A 21,119-nucleotide genomic window follows, 5' to 3' on the forward strand; every position below is an offset into this window, starting at 1 on the left:
ATCAGCAAAAATCGAATATTTCCGCTACTTTGAGCTCAATTTCAAGGTACTTTCCCTCATGAAACCAATCAAAATCACATCTATGTCTGTAATATATCTTCAATTCTATCAAATGAGACCAAAAAAAATGAGAATACAACCATAGAAAACATAGAAAAATACACCGCAAATTTGCTGTTTTACACCAAAAACACAGTCGCATTTTTTTCTCATTATGCACTGCGTGCTGCAAGATTTTTTTTGATATGGTGCACACTTACCACACAGACCTATTCTCTCATATGTAGGCCCAAATTTACTGGTCACAGCTTATCTGAGTGAGGTGAGCTCATGGTGACCAACAGTGACTTCAAAGCCACCTTATCTTTTATGGACAATGTACTGTGTATGTGATTTACACAACAAGAAGCATTTCTTTTATTTGTTGAAACTATGGTTAGGGCTAAAAGTGAGCAGGTTATAATAATAAATGGAGAAAAAGAAACTGGAATGACTTACGCAGCAAGTAGTGCCACCAAACAGTAGCGGGAGGTTGGTGTGGCAACCCCGGAAATTTGAAATTATGCTAGTCAAAATTAGTACCGGATTACTGATTGAACCGGATTACTGATTGCCGGATTAGTGATGGCCAACCTATGTTTAGTTTCATAATTAAAAATAAATAACAACAGTGCAAATTCCTAAGGGAATTAATTTCATCATATAACAGGCAATTTTTCTTTAAGTTCCCATCCACCCTGCTGTGCCGTAGTGTCTTCAAAGTTAGTTTTTCTTAATTTCCTCTTTTGATCTTGGTACTTCTCATAGGTGTACATCACTCCTCCAGTTGTGTTTAAAGCAATTCCTGGAAAATAATCACTGCAATGTATACTTTTAATTACGAGGAAAAAATATCTATTTGATATACCACATGTACAACTTAACCTGCTCAGAAACATCATAGAAATAAAAATCAAAAATATAGAACTCACTGCCTGAAAATGTCAAAAAGTTTCCTATCTGCCAACAGCTTTAATAATATTGTTGAAAAAATCTATTAAATCTTACTTAAATGTTCTAGTCATGAGTGTTTGCAAATGATCATGCATTATTGTCACCACTACAATTCTACCACTCCATAAAATGCACATCACTGATCTGATGAATGCAATGTAAATTACCTGTAAGGCCTAAAACTATATGCTAGGACTAGAATTAGGTAGTAAGTTTTAGGAATAGTTTGCCCAAAATGCTTTACATAGTATGGAATAAGAGGTAGGTTACTGAAAACAGTCCCCTCAAGGGAGGTTCCTTGATGCTGGTGAGGGGCTCTTGATCTAGGGAATTGAATCTGTGCTCCAGTTCCCTGAATTAAGCCTGAATACCTTCCATCCCCCCACAGGCACTTCCTCATGATTATAATAATAATAAAACTGAAAGCAGAGAAGAGTTTTACGAGAATAGTGAGGCTGTTACGACTTGCTCTATGCCGCAACAATATGGGAATAATTACTTTGTTTTGTTTTTTGGATAGTTTTATTTACTACCAATTATGAACTTTTATTGGTATCCAGGCAGTAAATTAAAATGACAATTCACTATTATCAATGAAATGAGACTGTACAATGAGGAACGTAATTCTATGTTCAAATCCTCATGAATTAAGCATAATACAATAATTACAATGAACAGTCCAAATAAGAACGACTATGGGAGCTTTAAGGAAGTAAATCAGTTATCCTTCTTAACCCTTTCAGGGTCCGTCCCGTAGATCTACAGCTTTACGTTCAGGGTCCAAACCGTAGATCTACGCCATGAGCTCAGCTCACTCTGATAAACTGTGAGTGGTACATTTGGGCCTAGATATGAGAGAATACATCTATGTGGTATGTGTGCACCACATAAAACAGATCCTGCAGCACACTGTGTATAATGAGAGAAAAAAAATGAAATCATGATTTTTCGATTAAAACAGCAACTTTGCAGTGTTTTTTCGTATGTTTTTTATAGTTGTATTTGAGATTTCTTGGTCTCATTTGATAGAATGGAAGACATATTACAGAAATATAGATGATTTTGATTGGTTTTAGCATTGGAAATGGCTTGAAACTGAGCTCAAAGTAGCGGAAATGTTAAATTTTTGCCGATATTCAAGAGTAAACAAACGACCTCACACGTCTAATACATGTCAGCTGGTGGGTCTAATATACATTAACAAATATGGTGATGATAATTATACAATTATTACAGTATTGCATAACAGTAAATCTTCTATTTTTTGGTGTGAATAAAAATTCATTATGTGAATAAAAAATCAAAATGGAATTTATTTGTAAAGCCTCAAAACATAACTAATGAACAGAGGAAATGTTAGTTTAGTGCCAGGAATGCCTACATTGTTCATTCTGGACCCTATTTTGAAATTGGAATATTTTGAACTTTGTGTTAAATTGGCCAAATTAACAATTTCCGATCACTTTATTTTGTAGTTGAAACAGTTGACTTGGCGATTTCTTGTGCTCAATCGATAGAATAGAAGTAATACTAGTGAAATAGCTAAGAATTTGGTTGATTGGAATAATGTAATTGGCCTAAAATGGGAGTCAAAGTCGGCAAAATCGCCGATTCGTAAATATCGCTGACACATCAAAATTCGCGAGAGCATAATTTCGTCAATTTTCCACCAAATTTCGTACTTTTTGTTTTATTACCTTCACAAAAAGATTCTCTACGATTTCATAAGAAAAAATAACAAATTTTTTTTTTGAAAATTCTTGGACACTGGTGCGTGACTCCAGATTTGGGCCTTGGACCCTGAAAGGGTTAAGCAGAAGAGTTATCAGACTCTTGGAATTAACAGCAAAGTTAAGACAATAGGCATGATTTAGAATTATATTGACTAAGTTAAGATCTCTGGGTTGAAGACCCGATCAGAGTAAGTGCTATGATCTGACTAACTGTTCAAATGCTCAGTGGTCTGACGTCAGGTCAGTCAGGAGGTAGCGCCAGGCACCAATTCTGGAACCATCAACCGGTCTCTAAAGTAGTGGTTTCCCACTTGCATAACAGAACACAGTAATCAACCTACTATAATACAATAATAATATAATACAATATAATATAATACTATAATAATGCCTAACGACTAACATCTTATTGAATACAACCTTGCTTGGGAGTATCTTTTATGATTTATACCGTACCAGATAATAATATATAGTCGAACCTGCTTTATCTAGCTAGTAATAAAGTGGTTCGCGATATATTATTACAGAACTTATTTTAACCAGGCCTTTTATTTTTGTATATAATGGAGTGTGAAGGAGGGGCACGTAACAGAAGCTCAGGTTAGAGTATGTAGGAGAGAGGGAGATTGTTTCCCAGTAAAAGTAGGCCTTAGACAGGGATGTGTGATATCATCATGGTTGTTCAATATATTTATAGATGGGGTTGTAAGAGAAGCGAAGTGTTGGCAAGAGGCATGGGGTTAAAAAATAAAGAATCTAGCACAAAGTGGGAGTTATCACAGTTGCTCTTTGCTGATGACACTGTGCTTTGGGAGATTCTGAAGAGAAGTTGCAGAGGTTGGTGGATGAATTTGGTAGGGCATGTAAAAAAAGGAAATTAACCCTTTCACTGTCAAGACCCCTGATCCTAAACTCACCATGTTGAAAAATATTAAAAAAAAAAAAATTCTTACCAAAATCTTAAGAATATTTTTGCGAGTGTTTTAAAAGGAAAAAAAAATTGTGATCAGTACTTACTGAGACAGAGGCATGAAGTTGACAGAAAGTGCACCGCTTATAGCAACTTCGGCAACTGCCGCTCACTTGGTAATATTATATTCACTTTTATTCTACTTTTTCTTTCAGTTTTTAATATTTTATTTTTTCAAGTAACTTTTATGGCCTGTGAGATCAATATAAGAAATAATGTATATATATATTCACTCGCATGCTACACAATAACCGCACAAATATTATTATTATATTGTTTAAAAAACATGTTTACACAAACAAACAATAAAAAATGTTGTTTATTATGATTTTTCTATAATAGTATATATATACACATATAGAGTCACTGGACACGTTCCTAGAAGTGCTGCAGCTTGTGAAACTCTTTGAAACATGGTGTTATGCACAGTGGTGTTTTACACTCCTCACACATAAAATGAGTATCTCTACATTTTTGTGGGTGTTTTGTTGTATGTGCACAGACAAAAATCTCTTTTCAGAAAATTTCTTCTTAATAGGTAGTGATCACCAGGCCTCAAACAAGAGGGTATTTGGTGATAAGTTCATAGGCAGTTTTCTACTGCAGGTGTTGTTACTTGGTACTGTACTTGAATAATATTTTTCAGATGACAAACAAAACTTGCCATATGGTGGTTCGTTTCTGGTCCTAATCTTACACATATTATAAGCATTGCGCATGGAAATGTACACAGGATGGAAAAAGTTTCATGTACCAGTTATAACTCTTGCGAACACAATCTGCAAACCCAATTTGCATGTCACATTTGTCCACTGAATGCATATTGAGAGTATAGTCCATCACAGCTGCAGGTTTCAGAATGGGTTCATTGGTCTCTCTATTCTGCCTGCCATTGTCTGTCATTTCGTTTCAGTGAACTCATGTCAACAGTGTGACATCTCGTTTGTCATGCCACCAAAATGCCATGATATCACTGGCAGCAAACACCTGCACCTCACCTCTATGAGTGCCTGCGTCGAACCTAGGCCTGTGTTTATGATTTGCATGCACTGTACCACACACATCTGTCATGTTCACTCACAAAAAAATCACTGAATAAGGGGCTGGTGTACCAGTTATCAGTATATAATGTATGCCCCTTACCAAGATATGATTCCATCATTGTTCTAACCACAACACAAGAGATACCCAATAACTTCCTGGTATCTTACAGTGTATTACTTCCAGTGTACACAATAATATCCAATACAAGACCACTGTAGCAATCACAAAGTACAAACAACTTTATACTAAAGCATTTCCTCTTGCTTGGTATACACTGCTTGAACGACAGTCTACCTTTGAACAAAATCAAAGACTCATCAATAACAAAATTCCTGAAGGGATAAAAATACATAGAGAATTTCTGTTTCAGATACATAAGCACATTCCAAATCTTATATAAACTGTTGTTTCTGTCAGGCCTGGTTTTGTCTGAGAAGTGTAGCATACATAATAGTAGCAGAAATCGATTTAATGGTATTATTTCACTGAAAGCTGGGGTTGAAATCAGGCAGCCTGTCAACCAGTATGATGTGACAGTGTGCTTATACACATATGGCATAAGCATTATCGTGGCAAGGAACAGATACATCTCAGCCACAGCTGTCTCCTTCCACTGGTGTAGGTGTGATCTTGGTGAAACAATTGTGTTTGCCATGATATAATTGAAGTAGGTGTTACTTTCCCTGACATTAATTTCCACCAAGGGCTCGTCAAAGAATAACTCAAAACACGGTAGTTCAGTGGCATTGTTCCCGAGTGTACAAGATGGCCATATTCCACCTTGAGTTTCATCAAAGTGATGAGGATTGGGAACAAAATTGGCGCCCTGCTACAAATCCCAGATGCAGTCTGCTGGTGGGTACCGGATATTGACAAGTGGTTGTGGTCGTGCAGGTTGTTGCAGTTGTGGAGGTTGTTGGGGTGTGTAGGTGGCTGAGGGTGGACTTTGTTGTGGATGTGCTGAGTCAGCAGCGTGGCTACCAGCCTGGGGTGCTGCTGGTGCCACTTGACACCTAGCACCACCACCACCTGATGCTGCATGTATATTATCCATCCCAATTGCAACAATATCATTGTCATCTTCACTATCTGTTCCTGGTGTAGGGCCATGGGATGTACTCCGAGATGTGAAAGTTGAGACACTTGTGCAACATCTGGTTATCTTTATTGTAGACGTTTCGCCATCCAGTGGCTTTATCAATACAGATTCTTGGACATAATAAGAAATACGAAGAACTATATACAAAAGATGAGGTAATCAGTCCCTCAGCCTTGGAGGTGGTGTTTAGAGCACCGTGGTTGTAGAGAATCCCGCCTACCAGTGACTATGCCCTCGTCTGCTACACGTCCCTTTCACTGACGCCTATATAAGTGCTAGTCTCCTTGCCTGTGCTTCAGAATCTCTACAACCACGGTGCTCTAAACACCACCTCCAAGGCTGAGGGACTGATTACCTCATCTTTTGTATATAGTTCTTTGTATTTCTTATTATGTCCAAAAATATGTATTGATAAAGCCACTGGATGGCGAAACGTTTACAATAAAGATAACCAGATGTTGCACAAGTGTCTTAACTTTCATCTTGTCGGTACTGTATACCTGTCTTGCACAACTTGTCAGGCACTGCAACATCATGGTATCTTGATTCAGAGGACATCTACATGACCTTCTTCACGACTTCTACAACTAGCCCATCAATTTGGGAAGGACCTACTTCCACTGGGGAATCCCGCCTACCAGTGACTATGCCCTCGTCTGCTACACGTCCCTTTCACTGACGCCTATATAAGCGCCAGTCTCCTTGCCTGTGCTTCAGAATCTCTACAGCCACAGTGCTCTAAACACCACCTCCAAGGCTGAGGGACTGATTACCTCATCTTTTGTATATAGTTCTTCATATTTCTTATTATGTCCAAGAATCTGTATTGATAAAGCCACTGAATGGCAAAACGTCTACAATAAAGATAACCAGATGTTGCACAACTGTCTTAACTTTCATCTTGTCGGTATTGTATACCTGTCTTGCACAACTCCGAGATGTACTCCTTCCCTTGCAATAGCATATGGCACACTACCAGAATGCATGTAGCATTGTATATATTGACTCTTCACTGGAGAATATTCCTGTTGCTACTGGAACTGTAATCAAGAGCTTGGATATCATAATCACTATCATTACCACTGCTCACATCTGAGTCCTGGACATGGGAAAATATGAGTTTCCTCTTTTGCTCTGGTACAACTGAACGTGAACAAGATGGGCCAGCACCTGAGGTTGAATTGAGGGTCGTCTGGGCTTTCAGGACTATTTTCGGTATCCTGGGCACTGCTTTCAGTCACAGACTCCTCGAAACCATGAAATTCATCTTCACTGACACTTCCATCTGTGTTAGAACTATCAGTTGGGTAAAGAAGAGTCCCAATTTGCCGGGGAGTGAGGTATTTCTTAGTGTGAGGAATGGTAAACAAGGCGTCCTGAAATGGCATTCCCACAATGCACCACTGACTCCCCAATTTTTTATACTGTGCACACTGAGCATGCAGACTCATTCTCTCACATGTATGCCTACCAGCTTTCTTCCGCTAGATTTGAAGCTGCTAGAATTTTGACATAGTATTACAGGACCAACACTGGCTTGCAAGCCATAATATCACAGGACTGACAGTGAAATAAGTGAATATAGGAAAGAGTAAGGTGATGAGGACAACAAGAAATTTAGATAATGAAAGATTGTATATCAGATACGATGGGGAGAGAGTATGGAGGAGGTGAACATATTTAGATATTTGAGAGTGGATGTGTCAGTAGATGGGTCTATGAAAGATAAAGTGAGTCACAGAACTGATGAGGAGAAAAGTGAGTGGTGCACTGAGGAGTCTGTGGAGACAAAGAACATTATCCATGGAAGCAAAGAGGAGAATGTATGAGAGTACAGTTATACCAATGCTCTTATATGGGTGTGAAGCATGGGTGGTGAATGTTGCAACAAGGAGAAGGCTAGAGGCAGTGCAGATGTCATGTCTGAGGGCAAAGTGTGGTGTAAATATAATGCAGAGAATTCGTAGTTTGGAAATTAGGTGGAGGTGTGGGGCTGTTGAGGTGGTTTGGACATGTAGAGAGGCTGGAATGAAACAGAATTATTTGGAGAGCATATAAATCTGTAGTGGAGGGAAGGTAGGGTAGGGGTCAGCCTAGGAAAGGTTGGAAGGAGGGGATAAAGGAGGTTTTGTGTGCAAGGGGCTTGGACTTTCAGCAAGTATGTGTAAGCATGTTAGATAGGAGTGAATGGAGACAAATGGTTTTTAATACTTGTCATGCTGTTGGACTGTAAGCAAGGTAACATTTTTGAAGGAATTCAGGGAAATCGGCAGGCCGGACTCGAGTCCTGGAGTTAGGAAGTACAGTGTCTGCACTCTGAAGGAGGGGTGTTAATGCTGCAGATTTATAACTGTAGTGTAAGCATGCCTCTGGTATGGAGTGAATGATGATGAAAGTTTTTATTTTTCGGGCCACCCTGCCTTGGTGGGAAACAGCCGATGTGTTAACAGAAAATTGACTAGGGGTGCAAGAGAATAAGATATGACTTGAGGCTTGTGCCATTGCTAAAAAAGGTTGACAACCACTGCTGCAAGCCAACATACTCTAAACCTAACTATTGGAACTTCTATGTATATATATAAGAAGTGTGGATATTTTTTATTTTAAGCTTCATGGATTTATTTCACCCCAGTTTGGTATAAATGGATACTTTATTATTATTATTATTATTATTATTATTATTATTATTATTATTATTATTAGTATGGTACCTGGTACTGTACATTCATGAGGAAATACCTTGATTAGATTTTCTGACAATCTGGTCATTAAATTTATATAGGATAAGTCACCAGACAGCTGACTAACTTAACTAACCTATAGACATCTTTATTAAGATATGACTTGAGGCTTGTGCCATTGCTAAAAAAGGTTCACAGCTTCCCTATCTTCATCAACATTTAACAATTCCTCAAAATATTCCTTCCATCTTCCCAATACCTCTAACTCTCCATTTAATAACTCTCCTCTCCTATTTTTAACTGACAACCACTTGACTGAAACTGACTGTGCAGTTAGGTTTTTATCTGAGTATTTTAATCACATGACCAAGTAAAAGATGATAATGTACTTCTTTCCATATGCCAAAAAAATTAAATACATTATCATCAAGTATAAAAAAGAAGATAAAGAAAAAGAAAACATTCATGAAAAAAATGATATAAGACAACTGATACACATGTTAAAGATATGGAGACACAGGGGCATTGTAAGGGGGGGCCTGCCCCAGGTGACACCATTTAGGGGGGTGACACCATAGAGCCTCTAAAGAAGGTGACACTAATGCCCAAAACAGTGCTGCACCAGCATAAGAGAAGAATCCTTTGTATTTATAGAGCCTATTATATATTAAAGTACAAATAAGCCTATACAGTGGACCCCCGCTTAACGATCACCTCCCAATGCGACCAATTATGTAAGTGTATTTATGTAAGTGCGTTTGTACGTGTCTGTTTGGGGGTCTGAAATGGACTATTCTACTTCACAATATTCCTTATGGGAACAAATTCAGTCAGTACTGGCACCTGAACAGTGGAACCTCAAAAATCGAACTGCTCCCAACACAACCAATTATGTAAGTGTATTTTTGTAAGTGCTTTTATAAGTGTATTTTTGAGGGTCCGAAATGGACTAATCTAATTTACATTATTCCTGATGGGAATAAATTCATTCGGTAAAGGCACTCGAACAGCCTTCTGGACCAAAGAAAGTTCGATATTTGAGGTTCCACTGTACTTCTGGAATGAAAAAATATCGTTAACCGGGGGTCCACTGTATAGGGAAAAACCATTGATTTTGATGATGTGATAGATGATTTTGCATAATTGAAGGCAAGGAAATGTAAGATTAGATTCACTGAGATGTTACCTGTACTCAAGGTCAAATTAGAACTAGTGTTTCTCTGATATTGCAGTGTTTTTCTTTATTTTTCAAGTCTTTTTTTGTTTTTGCATTGTTGAAGATGAATAAATGTAGGATCTGTTGGCTGTACTCAAAGTGGTATTTGAGTTTGTTTCCTCAATATTACTATGATTATTTATTTTATCATTAATAAAGTTGAGAAGTATTCTCCTGTTCAGTTCATGGCTCTTAAACGTTCTTATTGCTAAACATTTGTCACTGGTCATGCAGTAGTGACATAGCTGGAGTTTACCCCCCCAACCCCCACCCTTGAATTTCATGGGGATGACACCAAAGATGCTGCCCCAGGTGACACCAGAGATTCTGCCCCAGGTGACACCAACTCTAGTGACGCCTCTGATCTACAGTAGATGTGCACATATCACAGACCTTGGTATGAAAGCTCAAGTCAATGTTAATTTATGCCTCTCCCCCTCCCCTTCATTAACCCCTTGACTGTCGAAACCCCAAATCCTGAGGTGTCTTCTGGTGTTAAAAAATTTTTGGAACAAAAAAAAAAAAAAAAAAAAAAAATCTTATGAAATAATAGAGAATCTTTTCCTGATGGTAATGACACCAAAAGAATGAAATCTGATGGAAAATTTACAGAATTACGCTCTTGCGAAGTTAGCGACCTCAGCAATATTTACGAATCGACAATTTCGCCCAATTTGAGCCCTATTTTCGGCTAATTCCATTGTTCCAGTTGACCAAACTCATAGCTATTTCTTTAGAACTCCATTTGTTCTATTGACTGAGCACAAAAAACTGCCCATTTACCAATTTCAACTACCCAACAATGTGGTCAAAAATTTGCAATTTGGCCAATTTCATGCAAATTAAAAAATATGCCAACTTCAAAATAGGGTCCAGAATGAATAATGCAGACATTCATGTCTCCAGGCCCCTCTGATATTACTCTTGCTTTCTATTTTGAATTTTTATTCAAACAAAAAATAGAAGATTTACTGTTATGCAGACTACTGCAATATTGTAATAATTGTATAAATAATGTCAACCCATTCATGACTGCATATTAGAATGGCTACTTGGACATTTATTGGACAATGACATCATTTGTTTACTTTTGAACATCAGCAAAAATCAAACATTTCCCCTACTTTGAGCTCCATTTCAAGGTTCTTTTCATAGTAAAACCAATCAAAATCACCTCTATTCTATAATATGTTTTCCACTCTATCAAATGAGACCAAGAAAACGAGAATACAATCATAAATACTATACAAAAATACACCACAAAGTTGGCATTTTAATCTCAAAAAAACGGTCAGTTTTTTTTCCTCATTATGCACTGCGTGCTGCAGGATTTTTTTTATGTGGTGCACACTGACCACACAGACCCATTCTCTCACATGTGGGCCTATTAGCTTTCTCCTGATTGATTTGAAGCCGCTAGAATTTTTGAGAATATACATGTACATCAACCTAGGTAGTAGGTTGGTAAACAGCAACCGCCCAGGGAGGTGCTACCGTCCTGCCAAGTGAGTGTACAACGAAAACCTGTAATTGTTTTACATGATGGTAGGATTGCTGGTGTCTTTTGTCTGTCTCATAAACATGCAAGATTTCAGGTATGTCTTGCTACTTCTATTTGCACTTAGGTCACACTACACATACATGTACAAGCATATATATACACACCCCTCTGGGTATTCTTCTATTTTCTTTCTAGTTCTTGTTCTTGTTTATTTCCTCTTATCTCCATGGGGAGGTGGAACAGAATTCTTCCTCCGTAAGCCATGCGTGTTGTAAGAGGCAATTAAAATGCCGGGAGCAAGGGGCTAGTAACCCCTTCTCCCGTATAAATTACTAAATTTAAGAGAAACTTTTGTTTTTCTTTTAGGGCCACCCTGCCTTGGTGGGATACGGCCGGTGTGTTGAAAGAAGAAGAAGATATGTACATCAAACACGGTGGCTCGTAAGACATATATATATACAACTGAAACAGTCAAAGGGTTAAACTACAAATAAAACAAACCTGCAACATTAACTGGATGCAAAGTAACTCCACCAAAAGCGAAGAATCCAATGATGGTCTGAAAGACACTCTTTGTCACGCCCACAACTGAGGTAGTGAGAGCACAATTGAGCATCGTACACAAAAACATTGAAAAGTTTAACAGCAGTCCCATTACCAGCAGTAGTGTGAAGATCATGTGGAAACTTGTATCTGAGAAAGCAAAATAATTTTGTTGATCAAACATAATTTTAAGTTACTAAACTTTTTATCTATATACTATATCTTGGTCATCCTTATACTCTACTCTGTTTTCAGTTCAATTGGGAAGGGAAGGGGGTAGAAAACTGTGCAACTGCAAATGAAGCTGGGTCCCCAGACACACAGATGTTAAGGAAATGAACACACACACTCAGCCACTAGGTCAGCTATTCATGAACTACCAATTTCCCACAGGAATATTTCTCTCTTGGACTATTTTCCAGCACTCACATACCAATTCCATAATCAGTGGTAACAATGTTGGTCCAGGGTAGACTACAACAATTTTTTTTTTCAAACTACAATTGGGTTTGGGAAGTTACACTCTTGCAATTTTGCATTTGACACACGATTCACCCATGGGTGAGGCATCTGCTACCTTTCTGTGCGAACTGCCAGGTAGCAATGTCAGTTCACCATATATTAAGTGACTGTCCTATCTATCAGAGCATACAGAATGCACTTCCAACATCAGCAACACCCTAATACACTCACTATAACTAGCCTCCTCACTGAAAGTCCCACCTTTAATGTAGACTCACTCCTTGAGTTTTTCATGAAAACTAACCTACTGCACCAGCTATGTATGGCTTCAATTTTGCACACACACTGACCCCCTACACCTCACCCTACCTTTGCACATCCTTACCCACATAGCTGCATGGCCTACACAGGTTTAACAAGTTATCTGAACTAAGATGTCTGCACACTTCTGGCAAGATAGCAACTGAATGAATTATGGTGAATGCATTTTCTATTTCTTGTTTCACCCTACCTCAGTGGGGAAAAACCAGTGTTAAAAAATAATAACAACAATAATAATAATAACAGTAATAATAAAAATAATAATAAGAATTATATTGCTGTCTTCTCTTCCCCTCACTTCTAGAATGTGTATGACATGATTAAATGGGGTCAGCTGAAAGACCTTACTACAAATTAACAATACTGTATTGTTGTCATAATTTGTCTTTAAACATTAGAGCTGTCTCCTCTCAGCTTCTTCCTTGGTCAGTAAAGAGGCTATATTTATGAAAAGCAGGAACAGATATACAGTTCTTCTTCTTTCAACAAACCGGCTGTTTCCCACCGAGGTAGGGTGGCCCAAAAAGAAAAACAAGTTTTTCTTTTAAACTTTAGTAATTGTATACAGGAGAAGGGGCTACCAGCCCCTTGCTCCTGGCATTTTAGTCGACTTTTACGACGTGCATGACTTACGGAGGTAGAATTCTTTTCCACCTCCCCATGGAGATAAGAGAAAATAAAGAAGAACAAGAACTATTAAGAAAATAGAACATCCAAGTGGGTGTGTGTGTACAAGTACCATCCGACTTACGACCAAGCTACTTTCTAACCAACCGGTCATAAGTCAAAATGGATGCAAATTGAACTTTATGCTTTTAGTACTGTATTTTATACTGTAAGGTTTAAGAGAAACACTGTGTACAACACAAACAGTTGTTTATTTGCATACAAAACATTTACATGCATGAAAAATACAAAAACATTTGTATGCATGAACAGAAAAGTACAAAATAAGTTAAGCTGTAAACAGTACGGTCGTAAGTACAAGTGGTCATACGTCAAGCAGGTCGTAAGTCGGATGGCACTTGTATATATTTGTGTATATGCATGTGTAGCGTGACCTAAGTGTAAGCAGAAATAGCAAGATATACCTGTTAACCTGCATGTTTATGAGATAGAAAAAACACCAGGAATCCTACCATCAGGTGAAACAATTACAGGTTTCTGCCTCACACTCACATGGCAGGACAGTAGTACCTCCCTGGGTGGTTGCTATCTACCAACTTACTACCTAGGAAATTTTAATTATAAAACAGTAATGTTTTATATTTAAAATTTCTCTCATTTGAAGAAATCAGCATAACCATAACTATAAAACCTCTCTACTTATGAGCAATAAAATACATATTGTATGACTTGCCTTGAATATACTCGTAGGTAAGGACATCTGTCAGTTCTCCTTGAAGAATAGTAAGAATAAGAAATGGAACAACAGAGATACAACTGTTGAGATGGAGAACATGCAGTGGAGAAAGATGGTTCTCACCACACTGTTGTAACAAGGTCTGTTGTAGAGACTGTAGTAACACACTCGCTCCTCCCATCAGAAATGCAAAGCCATTAAAGGTTGGGTCAGTCATTGCTGAAAGTACAATACCACAGCAAACCTTTAGTTAATTGTAATATTAACAGGTGACAAAAGCAGTGTATATGGTTTACTGAATTTATGATGCAGAAGGATTATGTAGATAATATGTCTGTCATACAGTCACAACTTCAACCCAGGAAGTTAAGGTAGTCCTGTCCCCATACGTATATTGTAGCAAAATAAGTCCTGAAGGTCAAGTACAGAACTCAAGCAGCAATTAAGGTAAAACTGCTACACAATATTAAAGTAAATAAGAGAAATTAGCAGACAAAATGTATATGTTAAAGTTACATAGTGAGAAAAGCATAACATTCTTGCCTAGTATTAACTCCATTTGGGTTGGATCCCATTGTGCTACAGCTTTGAAGCCCAGGTCAGTCCCGTTGTTCTACACCATGAACTCAGCTTTCTCAGATAAGCTGTGAGTGGTAAATTTGGGCTTTAATATGAGAGAATGGGTCTATGCAGTATGGGTGCACCCTTACCACAGCATGCAGTGCATAATGGGAAAAAAATTGCCACTGTATTTTTATTTTAAAATAGTGACTTTGCAGTGCATTTTCGTATGGTTTTTATGATGGTATTCTCGGTTTCTTGGTATCATTTGAAGGAATGGAGAATATATTACAGAAATAGAGATGATTTTGATTGGTTTCAGGAGACTGAAAGTACTCATGAAATCGTAATGACACAATTGCAAACATACCATACCACGGGCAGGGTTAGAACCCACACTCAGAGTCATAGAACGCATTGGTCTGGAGTTTTATGATTTTCTGATTGTGGGTTCTAACTCCACCTGTGATGTGGTATGGACTGACAGTAGCTTGAAATTAAGACCAAAGTAGCAAAAATGTTCGATTTTTGCCGATATTCCAGAGTACACAAATTACGTCCCTCATCCAATACGCATTCACAAATGCACTGACATTATTTATACAATTATTACAATAATGCAGTAGTCTGCATAACAGTAAATCTTCTATTTTTTACGTGAAAGAAAATTCAAAATGGAAAGTAACTGTAATATAGGAGAGGCCTGGGGACATAAGTAATAAACAGAGGGAATATTTAATAACTAAATAACAAAAAGACACAATACTGTGACTGGAACAATACACATATAACCAGCACATAGGAGAGAGGAGTTTACGACGACATTTTGGTCCGACTTGAACCATTTACAAATGGTCCAAGTCAGACCGAAATGTCATCGTAAACTCCTCTCTCCTATGTGCGGGTTATGTGTGCAGAGGAAATATTTTCTAGTGCCAGGAATGTCTACATTGTTTATTCTGGACCCTGTTTTTAAATTGGCAATTCAAATTTTGTGTGAAATTGGCCAAATTACCACTTTCTGATCACTTTACTGGGTAGCTGAAATAGGAAAATGGGCAGTTTCTTCTACTCAGCTGTTAGAATGGAAGGAATCTGGGTGACAGGAACAATGGAATGGGCCGAAAATAGGACTCAAAGTGGGTGAAATCGTCGATGTGTAAATATTGCCAAAACTGCTAACTTTGTGAGCACATAATTCCGCAAGTTTTCCCATCAAATTTCATAGTTTTGGTTTCATTGCCTAATCAGGGGTTCTACCCCCTCTCTAAAAGAAAAAAAAAAGAATCACATTCATAGTCATCCATTCAATTACAGTAGGGCCCCGCTTTATGGCATTTTGCTTTATGGCATTCCACTAATACAAACATTTCAAATTATGACCAAAACTCACTATACAGCTCCCCCCCCCCACCTGACTTTCTAATACAGTCACTACGCCCACCCAGTTTGTTTACATTTTCCGTGAGCACCATGTCTCTCCATTATGTCTGGAAACTTTCTAAAATTTCAAGTGTTTTAAAAGTTATTTCATGTTTTATATATACAGTAGGGCCCCACTTTACAGAGTTTTGCCTTACAGCATTCTGTTAATACAGACATTTCAAATTATAGGTAGTAGGTTGGTAGACAGCAACCACCCAGGGAGGTACTACCATCCTTCCAAGTGAGTGTAAAATGAGAGGATGTAATTGTTTTACATGATGGTAGGATTGCTGGTGTCTTTTGTCTGTCTCATAAATATGCAAGATTACAGGTACGTCTTGCTACTTCTACTTACACTTAGGTCACACTAAACATACATGTACACGTTTATTTATACACACTCATCTGAGTTTTCTTTGATTTTATCTTAATAGTTCTTGCTCTTATTACTTTTCCTTTTACATCCATGGGGAAGTGGAATAAGAATCTTTCCTCTGTAAGCCATGCATGTTGTAAAAGTCAACTAAAATGCCGGGAACAATGGGCTAGTAACCCCTTTTCCCGTACAGAGTACTAAAAAGAAGAAGAAAATTGTCAAAGTGGGATGTCTGAATGTGTGTGAATGTTGTGCGAATGATAAGAAAGAGATGATTGTGGATCTTATGAATGAGAAGAAGCTGGATGTCCTGGCTTTAAGTGAAACAAAGCTGAAAGGGGTGGGAGAGTGTCAGTGGAGAGAAGTAAATGGGATTAGGTCAGGCATTTCAAATAGAGTTAGAGCTAAAGAAGGAGTAGCAATAATGTTGAAGGATAAGCTATGGCAGGAAATGAGGGAGTATAAATATATTAATTCAAGGATTATGTGGAGTAAAATAAAGGTTGGATGTGAAAAGTGGGTTATAGTAAGCATATGTATATGCACCTGGAGAAGAGAGAAGTGTAGAGGAGAGAGAGAGAGGTTTTGGGAATTGTTGAGTGTGTGGTGAGTTTTGAGTCAAGTGTGAGAGTACTTGTGGTTGGGGATTTCAATGCTAAAGTGGGTAAATATGTTGTGGAGAGAGTAGTAGGTAAATTTGGGGTGCCAGGGGTAAATGAAAATGGAGAGCCTTTAATTGAGCTATGTGTAGAAAGAGGTTTGGTAATAAGTAATACTGTACGTATTTTATGAAAAGGAGGATAAATAAATATACAAGGTATGATATAGCACATAATGAAAGTAGTTTGTTGGATTATATAGTGGTGGATAAAAGGTTGATGTGTAGGTTTCATATGTACATGTTTATAGAGGGGCAACTGATATATCAGATCATTATTTAGTTGTAGCTACAGTTAGAGTAAGAGGTAGATGGGACACAATGAAAATGGTAACAACAAGTAAGAGAAAGGCGAAGGTGTATAAACTAAAGAAGGAAGAAGTTTGGGTGAGATATAAGCAACTATTGGCAGAAAGGTGGGCTAGTGCATGTATGAGTAGTGGGGAGGGGGTGGGGGGTTGAAGAGGGTTAGAACAGTTTCATAAAAGCAGTATTAGAATGTGGGGCAGAAGTTTGTGGTTATAGGAGGGTGGGTGCAGGAGGAAAGAGGAGTGATTGGTGAGATGATGAAGTAAAGGGTGTGATAAAAGAGAAAAAGGTAGCTTATGAGAGCTTTTTACAAAGCATAAGTGTTATAAGAAGGGCAGAGTATATGGAGAGTAAAAGAAAGGTGAAGAGAGTGGTGAGAAAGTGTAAAAGGAGAGCAGATGATTGAGTGGGAGAGGCAATGTTAAGAAATTTTGATGAAAATAAGAAAAAATTTTGGAGAGAGATCAACAAGTTAAGAAAGCCTAGGGAACAAATGGATTTGTCAGTTAAAAACAGAGTAGGGGAGTTAGTAGATGGGGAGATGGATGTATTGGGTAGATGGCGGGAATATTTTGAGGAACTTTTAAATATCTACAAAGAAAGGGAGGCGATAATTTCATGCACTGGCCAGGGAGGTATACCATCTTTTAGGAGTGAAGAAGAGCAGGATGTGAGTATGGAGGAGGTGCATGAGGCATTACATAGAATGAAAGGGGGAAAAGTAGCTGGAACTGACGGGATCATGACAGAAATGTTAAAAGCAAGGAGGTTTTAAAGTGGGTAGGGGATGTGTAGATCAAGTGTTTATATTGAAGCATATAAGTGAACAGTATTTAGATAAAGGTATGGAAGTTTTCATTGCATTTATGGATTTAGAAAAGGCATATGATAGAGTGGATAGGGGAGCAATGTGGCAGATGTTGCAAGTACAGTGGAACCTCGCCTAACGAATGCATCGCATAACGTTAAATCCGCCTAGCGATACATTTTAACGCAAAAATTTTGCCTCGGCTAGCACTAAAAAACTCGCTCAACGCGGTTTGTTCGAGACGCGTCCACATGCGGCCTGAGCCCGCCTCACTTGTTCCGTGGGTGCCAGTGTTTACAAGCCAGCCACCGCAGTCGCTTCCAAGCATACAATTGGAACATTTCATATTATCACAGCCTTTTTAGTGATTGCACCTGCAAAATAAGTCACCATGGGCCCCAAGAAAGCTTCTAGTGCCAACCCTACAGCAAAAAGAGTGAGGATTACTATGGATATGAAGAAAGAGATCATTGCTAAGTATGAAAGTGGAGTGCGTGTCTCCGAGCTGGCCAGGTTGTACACAAAACCCCAATCAAGCATCGCTACTATTGTGGCCAAGAAAACGGCAATCAAGGAAGCTGTTCTTGCCAAAGGTGCAACTTTGTTTTTGAAACTGAGATCGCAAGTGATAGAAGATGTTGAGAGACTGTTATTGGTGTGGATAAACGAAAAAAAGATAGCAGGAGATAGCATCTCTCAAGCGATCATATGTGAAAAGGCTAGGAAGTTGCATGACGATTTAATTAGAAAAATGCCTGCAACTAGTGATGATGTGAGTGAATTTAAGGCCAGCAAAGGTTGGTTTGAGAGATTTAAGAATCGTAGTGGCATACATAGTGTGATAAGGCATGGTGAGGCTGCCAGTTCGGACCACAAAGCGGCTGAAAAATATGTGGAGGAATTCAAGGAGTACATAGACAGTGAAGGACTGAAACCTGAACAAGTGTTTAATTGTGACGAAACAGGCCTGTTTTGGAAGAAAATGCCAAGCAGGACCTACATTACTCAGGAGGAAAAGGCACTCCCAGGACATAAGCCTATGAAAAACAGGCTTACTCTGTTGATGTGTGCCAATGCTAGTGGTGATTGCAAAGTGAAGCCTTTATTGGTGTATCACTCTGAAACTCCCAGAGTGTTCAGGAAAAACAATGTCCTCGAGGCTAATTTGTGTGTGTTGTGGAGGGCAAACAGTAAGGCAAGGGTCACTAGGGACTTTTTCTATGACTGGTTACACCATGCATTTGTCCCCACTATGAAAAATTACCTAATTGAAAAGAAATTAGACCTTAAGTGCCTCCTGCTATTAGGCAATGTTCCTGGTCATCCTTCAGACGTGGCAGAGCGACTTTCTGCGGAAATGAGCTTCATTAAGGTCAAGTTTTTGCCTCCTAATACCACTCCTCTCCTGCAGCCCATGGACCAGCAGGTCATTTCCAACTTCAAGAAACTGTACACAAAAGCTATGTTTGAAAGGTGCTTAGTAGTGACCTCAGAAACTCAATTGACTCTAAGAGAGTTTTGGAGAGATCACTTTAGCATCCTCAATTGTGTAAACATTATAGGTAAGGCTTGGGAGGAAGTGACTAAGAGGACCTTGAACTCTGCTTGGAAGAAACTGTGGCCAGAATGTGTAGACAAAACGGATTTTGAAGGGTTTGAGGCTAACCCTGGGAATCCTATGCCAGTTGAGAAATCCATTGTGGCATTGGGGAAGTCCTTGGGGTTGGAGGTTAGTGGGGAGGATGTGGAAGAGTTGATGGAGGGGGACAATGAAGAACTAACCACTGATGAGCTGCTAGATCATCTTCAACAGCAAGAGGCCACACCTGAGGAAACTGCTTCGGAGGAGGGGATAGAGAAATTGAGGAAGTTGCCTACTTCAAAGATTAAGGAAATGTGCGCAATGTGGCTTAAAGTGCAAACCTTTTTTGATGAAAACCACCCTCACACAGCTATTGCAAGCCGTGTTGGCAACCTGTACACTGACAATGTTGTGAAACACTTTAGGAAAGTCATAAAGGAACGGGAGGTACAGGCCTCTATGGACAGATATGTTGTGCGACAGAGGTCCAGTGACTCTCAAGCTGGTCCTAGTGGCATTAAAAGAAGAAGGGAAGTAGCCCCGGAAAAAGACTTGCCACCTCAAGTCCTAATGGAAGGGGATTCCCCTTCTAAACACTAACACCATCAACACTCTCCCCTCTTCCCATCCCGTCAATCATCACCAGATCTTCAATAAAGGTAAGTGTCATGTAACTGTGCATGTCTTCTTCAGTTTGTGTGTATTAAAATTAATATTTCATGTGGTAAAAATTTTTTTTTGTTCATACTTTGGGGTGTCAGGAACGGATTAATTTGATTTCCATTATTTCTTATGGGGAAAATTAATTCGCCTAACGATAATTTCGCCTAACGTTGAGCTCTCAGGAACAGATTAATAGTGTTAGGCGAGGGTCCACTGTATATGGAATAGGTAGTAAGTTACTAAATGCTGTAAAGAGTTTTTATGAAGATAGTGAGGCTCAGGTGTGTAGAAGAGAGGGAGAGTACTTCGCAGTAAAGGTGGGTCTTAGACAGGGATGTGCAATGTCACCATGGTTAATATATTTAACCCTTTGAGGGTCGACAGGTCCTCTCAGAATCTCGTTCTCATGGTCGGCCAAATTTCAAAAAAAAAAAATTATTTTTCTTATGAAAAAATTGAGTTTTTTTTTTTTTAAATATTATAGGCTAAACAAAAAAATTTTACCATCAATACATACCGAGATATGGAGGCGTGAAGTTGATGAAAAAGGGGGACAGTGTGGCAACATCGCCGACTGCCATCTCCCGGTATTCTTTTATTTACTTTCTTATGTACTAATTTCTATTATTTTTTAATTTTTGTTTTTCCAAGTACAGTGGACCCCCGCATACCGTACGCATCGCATAACATTCAATCCGCATACCGCTCACTTTTATCGCAAAAATTTTGCCTCGCATACCGCTCAAAAACCCGCTCACCGCTCTTCGTCCGAGACGCGTCCAATGTGCGCCCTTAGCCAGCCTCACATGTG

At 38.6% G+C, this 21,119-nt stretch overlaps 1 protein-coding gene across 1 annotated transcript in view; it reads right to left on the minus strand.

Annotated features, from left to right (window-relative positions):
• Positions 1 to 556: 556 nt before the first annotated feature.
• LOC128695072 (uncharacterized) overlaps positions 557 to 21,119 on the minus strand; it is a gene marked incomplete at its 5' end in the record, with an annotated part of 93,315 nt that continues 72,752 nt past the window's right edge. The window contains 3 exon segments of the mRNA XM_070091473.1: positions 557 to 844; positions 11,739 to 11,930; positions 13,924 to 14,145. Of these exon segments, the coding sequence (XP_069947574.1) occupies positions 699 to 844; positions 11,739 to 11,930; positions 13,924 to 14,145 (560 nt within the window).

Source organism: Cherax quadricarinatus, chromosome 35, assembly GCF_038502225.1.
Source record: "Cherax quadricarinatus isolate ZL_2023a chromosome 35, ASM3850222v1, whole genome shotgun sequence".
In the NCBI taxonomy this organism is placed as follows: domain Eukaryota; kingdom Metazoa; phylum Arthropoda; class Malacostraca; order Decapoda; family Parastacidae; genus Cherax; species Cherax quadricarinatus.